Source organism: Rhinopithecus bieti, unplaced genomic scaffold (genome assembly GCF_001698545.2).
Source record: "Rhinopithecus bieti isolate Rb0 unplaced genomic scaffold, ASM169854v2 scaffold_35950, whole genome shotgun sequence".
In the NCBI taxonomy this organism is placed as follows: domain Eukaryota; kingdom Metazoa; phylum Chordata; class Mammalia; order Primates; family Cercopithecidae; genus Rhinopithecus; species Rhinopithecus bieti.
Genome location: NW_016815506.1, coordinates 191,710 through 198,018, shown reverse-complemented (window position 1 = coordinate 198,018; position 6,309 = coordinate 191,710). Strand labels below are relative to the sequence as shown.

At 39.0% G+C, this 6,309-nt stretch overlaps 1 protein-coding gene across 9 annotated transcripts in view; it reads left to right on the top strand.

Moving 5' to 3' along the window:
• Positions 1–6,309, top strand: part of SARNP (SAP domain containing ribonucleoprotein) — an 82,778-nt gene that overhangs the window by 24,671 nt on the left and 51,798 nt on the right. For all 9 annotated transcript variants that reach the window (XR_001881699.1, XR_001881700.1, XM_017853299.1 and 6 more), the window contains 3 exons: positions 2,555–2,654; positions 5,381–5,427; positions 5,657–5,724. Coding sequence is in view for 7 of the 9 variants with exons in the window: in XM_017853299.1 (XP_017708788.1) it covers positions 2,555–2,654; positions 5,381–5,427; positions 5,657–5,724 (215 nt within the window). In the remaining 2 variants the exon portion in view is untranslated. The remainder of the gene's footprint in view (positions 1–2,554; positions 2,655–5,380; positions 5,428–5,656; positions 5,725–6,309) is intronic.

Sequence of the window (6,309 nt, the reverse complement as noted above, 5' to 3'; positions counted from 1 at the left end):
CAAAAAAAAAAAAAATTTTTTTTTTACTTAATCTTCATAACAACCCTATGAAATAGGTACTGGTTTTGTTCCCATTTCACAAGTAAGGAAACTGAGGCACAGAGAGGTGAAGTTATTCATATAAGGTTGCAAATAGTAAAACTGGAATTCGCACCTAAGTATTCTGGCTTCAGAGTCTATGCTTTCCAGTCACTCTGCAGTCTTTTTTTTTTTTTTTTTTAAAACAGGCTAAAGCCTTAAAATAATTTTTTTTTTTTTGAGACATAATTTCGTTCTTGGCATCCAGGCTGGAGCGCAATGGCGGGATCTCAGCTCCCTGCAACCTCTGCGTCCCAGGTTCAAGCCGTTCTCCTGCCTCAGCCTCCTGAATAATTGGGATTACAGGCATGCGCCACCATGCCTGACTAGTTTTGTATTTTATATTTTAATTTTAATTTTTTTAAGACAGTCTCACTCTTTCACCTGCTGGAGTGCAATGGCACGATTTCGGCTCATTGCAACTCCGCCTCCTGGGTTTAAGCAATTCTGTTGCCTCAGCCTCCTGAATAGCTGGGATTATAGGTGCCTGCCACCATGCCCGGCTAATATTTGTATTTTTAGTAGAGACAGGGTTTCACCATGTTGACCAAGTTGGTCTTGAACTCCTGACTTCAGTTGATCTGCCCGCCTAGGCTCCCCAAAGTGCTGGGATTATAGGCGTGAGGCACCGCACCCAGCCTAGTTTTGTATTTTTAGTAGAGATGGGGTTTCACCATGTTAGCTAGGCTGCTGTTGAACTCCTGACCTCAGGTGATCTGCCCGCCTTGGCCTCCCAAAGTGCTGGGTAACAGGCGTGAGCCACTGTCCCCGGCCTAAAAATAATTTTTTTTTTTTTTTTTTTTGAGACGGAGTCTCGCTCTGTCACCCAGGCTGGAGTACAGTGGCCGGATCTCAGCTCACTGCAAGCTCCGCCTCCCGGGTTTGTGCCATTCTCCTGCCTCAGCCTCCAGAGTAGCTGGGATTACAGGCGCCCGCCATCTCGCCCGGCTAGTTTTTTGTATTTTTAGTAGATACGGGGTTTCACTGTGTTAGCCAGGATGGTCTCGATCTCCTGACCTCGTGATCCGCCCGTCTCGGCCTCCCAAAGTGCTGGGATTACAGGCTTGAGCCACCGCGCCCGGCCTAAAAATAATTTTTAATGGATGATTGCCTACCATGTTCCTCAGTAGAGGTTGCTTTCGGCTTGTTGGGTTGGGCACTTCTGTTCACAGCATCCCCGCCTGCCTGCCCCATTCACTAAATGCTTTACCAGTCATTGTGATATGTTTTAAAAATAGAAAAAAACTCTCCACTCTTCATTATGAAATGTTCCCCTGGCTGAAAAATGTAGAAATGCAGAGCATACTCCATAGTTGTAAAATTTTTTGTCTAAAGGAATCTGCCTTCTAGCTTCTGATTGGTCATAGATCTGTGCTTCAAAACAAAAAAGGTCATCTTTCAGACCAAACATCTATCTGTGTGTTGATCTGCATATAGAATTTCTGGAGCCTTTCTTTCCTACTTGTTCTCCTGGGTCAGCATGTCATTGTGCTTCATAAAATAAAAATATAGAGCCCAGCAAGGCCATTACATCATTTATTATGGAGTCTGTCTTTCAGTTACCTATGACTTATAGGTAGCAAATCATACTGTTAACCTTCTTTGCCTAAAATTCTGAGGTCTTTATCCTTTGAGTTACTATTGAGCCCAAACCTCACTTATCCAGTTTTTGTATAACAAAGTTTTGAATCTAAGTGTAGGAATTTATATGTATACCTTATTCCTTCTAAATTGAGTCTTTGTTTTGGCCTACTATTAGTCCTGAAGAAGTGTTTTTTTTTGTTTTTGTATTTTTTCTGTTTCTGTGGTGTTTTTTAAGCTTAGTTATGTCCGTAATACATCAATTCTCCTCCTCTTATTGTCTGTAAAATTGATGAACATAGCTTTTATATCTTTAGATAAGTTACTGATTTTAAAATCTTCAGCAGAACTCTAGGGTATACCATTAGATATTTCTTCCCATTTTGACATAGATCCTTTAATCAGTTCATTGTTGACATTAGCTAATGTATCTACTTGATTCTACGGTGGTTAGATCTATATGCATGTATATGGTAGATTGTAATAAAGGATCTGGGATAATAAGTGGTAAGGAGAATCTGCTTTTAGATCATTGGATTTTTCTGCTTGAAGGTTCATTCTTCCAATATGCTGGCTGCCACAGTAATCTTTGGAATAAAACCTTTTTCCCCCTTAGAATATTTAGAAATAACTAGAGATTTGTGACAGTAGGTGTGCAAATAGATGAGGTTTTTATTAAAGTGTGATGTTTATTTTTAGGCAGTTCCTCTTGTGTATTGAATATCATTAGAGGAAAATGGATCATTGTTGTGGACCTAGAGTCTTGGTAGAATTAATGGCAGTAATTTGGGATGGAACTTCATTTTCTTTTTTTCTTTTCCTTGTGGGAACTACCATTTTACTCACTGATGTTTATCCTGTTAACTAAGGAAAAGTTTTATTTTTTTCCCCTCAGCTTGCTGAACTAAAGCAAGAATGTCTTGCTCGTGGTTTGGAGACCAAGGGAATAAAGCAAGATCTTATCCACAGACTCCAGGCATATCTTGAAGAACATGGTGAGTACTTTGTGGAGGCAGAGTGATGTGAGTGAGGGAATTTTTAGGCTTTGACACTGAAAAGATTTCTTTTTTTTTTTTTTTTTTTAAGTCATTAGTGTTGTAAGCTCTTAATTAACGGCATCAAGAAAACTCTTTTTTTTTTTTTGAGATGGAGTCTCACTCTGTCGCCCAGGCTGGAGTGTAGTGACGCAGTCTCAGCTCACTGCAACCTCCGTCTTCCGGGTTCAACCAGTTCTCCTGTCTCAGCCTCCCGAGCAGCTGGAACTACAGGTGCACGCCACCATGCCTGGCTGATTTTTGTATTTTTAGTAGAGACGGGGGTTCACCATATTGGTCGGACCGGTCTAGAACTCCTGACTTCAGAGGATCCACCCGCCTGGGCCTCCCAAAGTGCTGGGATTACAGGCGTGAGCCACCGTGCCTGGCCATCTTGTACAACCTTCATCTCAGGTTGTACAAGTCCCATCTCTAATTTTTATTTACTTACTCCCTTTTATTTCCATTCCTCATTTCACTTCCTCCCCAACCCATTTAGGCACCCATTCTAATGTGTTTGAATGTATTTTTTTGGTCTTTTTCATGATAAAATATATAGTGTTGTTTCGTAGAATGTTTTCATTTATATAATTAGTAATTATATAACTGGCCATAGCCTTGCTTTATTTCTCATTTCATTCACTAAGTGTTGTGTTTTTTTTAAATGTGTCCATGTGGAATGTGACTGTGTAGTTATCTAGTCTGTTGATTCTGATTCCTGCATAGCATTCCATGATGGATAACCACACATTTTACTTAATTCACTCAGTGACAGAAACATATTGCCACCAAGCCCCTGCTACTGCAAGTGATACTACTTATAGTATAATACACGTATATAATAGTATATATATATATTATACTATGGGTTGAATATTATATATTTGAAATGTTTGGGACCAGAAATGTTTCAGTTTTTAGATTTTTTTGGATTTTGGAATATTTGTGTATATATGTAATGAGATATCTTGGGGATGAGATGCAAGCCTAAACACAAAATTCATTTGTTTCTTATCCATATATTTGAAAGTAGTTTTACACAGTTATTTAAAATAATTTTGTACATGAAACAAAGTTTTTACTGTGACCCATCGCATGAGGTTAGGTGTGGGGTTTTCCACTTGTGGTGTTGTATCAGCCTTCAGAAAGTTTTAGATTTAGAAGCATTTTAGGTTTTGAATTTTCAGATTGATGATGCTTAATCTGTCGGATATAGTATACTATATTCTATATACTAATAATATATAGTGTATTATTATGAACTACTTATTTCATGCTTTGAAGTTCCTCTGAAAGTCTTTTTGGGGTATATGCCCAAGAATAGTATTTCTAATTAATATTCATACATATATACTTAATGTGACTAAGGACTCCCAAATTGTTTTCCAGAATTGCTCTATAGATCTACAGTCTCATTACTAGTACATAAGGGTTCTTGTATCTCCACAAACCTAAACTTGGCACTGTCTATCAAGTGGCCTAGGTTTTGCTAATTTGTTGGCTGTTTTATGTTCTCCATGAAAAAAGTTTAAACATTTCACAATACTTTTGTTTCTTCTTTGCCCATTTTTCTATTGAGGTTCTCATAATTTGCTTGTTGGTTTGTAGGCATTTCTTTTATATTCTAATAACTATTCTTTTGTTGGTTTTAGGCACAAATATCTTCTTTGGCTGTGCAGGGTGGTTCATGCCTGTAACTCAGCACTTTGGGAGGCTAAGGTGGTATGACTTCTTGAGGCCAGGAGTTTGAGACCAGTCTGGACAGCATAGTGAGATCCATCTCAAAGAAAAATAATAACAGCTGGGTGTGGTGATGTGCACTTATACCTACTTGGGAGGCTAAGGCAGGAGAATCCCTTGAGCCCAGGAGGTGGAGGCTGCAGGGAGCTGTCATTGTGCCACTGCACTTCAGTCTGGGTGATAGAGTAAGACTCTGTCTCAACAGAAACAAATATCTTGTCATTTGTCTTGTAACTTTCTTTGTGCTATCCTTAAGTAGAAGTACTTAGTTTTGAAAAATACTCAGTTTTTCACCTCTTACTTTTGCTTCTGAGTTGTTTTTCTTTTAAACAAATCTTTCCCCACCACTAAATCTCAAAGATACTTTTCCACATTACTTTATTTGTTTGTTTATTTTTCAAGACTGGGTCTTGCTCTGTCACTCAGGCTGGAGTGCAGTGACATCATCTCAGCTCACTGCAACCTCTGCCTTCCAGGTTCAAGTAATGTTCCCACTTCAGCCTCCCCGGTAGCTAAGACTATAAGCACACACCCCCACACCCAGCTACTTTTTAAATATTTTTTGTAAAGACGGGGTTTTGCTGTGTTCCCCAAGCTGGTCGCTTGAACTCCTGGGTTCAAGTGATCCACCTGCCTCTGCCTCCCAGATTTGTGGGATTACAGAGAGCCACAGTGCCTGGCCCCACATTACTTTTAAAATTAAAATTAATTCTCTAGTTTGACTTCACATTTAGTTCTTCAGTCCAACTGGAGTTCACATTTGTAATTAATGTTAGGTAGAGATCTGGTTTTGTCTTCTCCAGATGTAGCAGATTTCATGTGCATCAATTTCTGCCTTCACTATTGGATTTTTTGGGGGAAAGCAAAGTGATTATAATTTTAACCTTGGTAAGTGATCAAGATGGTTTTGTAGCAGGGCTTGACCTGAATATTTTAATATTCTTTAGCTGAAGAGGAGGCAAATGAAGAAGATGTACTGGGAGATGAAACAGAGGTGAGTTGGATAGAGTAAGGTTAGTCTCTGGTCTGGTAATATGCCACTGCTTTGGCCACATTGCTTTAACATCAGTCATTGGAAGACTTAGATTTAAATTTATTAGGGGAGCATAAGATGGGTATGAAGGTTCTGAGAGACTGGTTTATTTTGGAGTTCTGATGTTCTTCTATTGATAGATATTTATTCTTTAGATTTATGTTAACCACCTTGTTTCATTTGGTTTTAGGAAGAAGAAACAAAGCCCATTGAGCTGCCTGTCAAAGAGGAAGAACCCCCTGAAAAAACTGCTGATGTGTAATTATCTCTTTTTTATAATCTGAGTACAGAGCAGGCAGCTCTTTTTTTATTGTGTTTAATGTTTAACTCTGTTTACCTCTTACATGTTCCCATTGGCCTTTTCATTTCTGATTAGGTCAGTTTTTGTTTTTTAGAAGGGACTACTTCAAAGTACTTGGTCCCAGTGAAACAAAGCAAATTGTCTCTGAGTTATGTAATAGGTAATCAGGACAAGGCGACTTCAAGCCCAGACATAGTTTAATTCTCCTAGCCTTTGTTGTTCTTTTGTAGAGTCACTATAATAGATTATTCTGTTACTCTATAGAGAATCTGTACAATTCTGTATACAGTGTAAAACTGTATAAACTCTGTTAACTCTTTTTTTTTTTTTTTTTTTTTTTTGAGACAGGATCTCACTCTGTTGCCCAGACTGGAGTGCAGTGGCGTGATCTCGGCTCACCGTAACCTCCGCTTCCCAGGCTCAAGCAATTCTCCTGCCTCAGTCTCCCGAGTTGCTGGGATTATAGGCATGCGCCACTACTGCCCAACTAGTTTTGTGTTTTAGTAGAGACAGGGTTTTACCATGTTGGCCAGGCTGGTCTT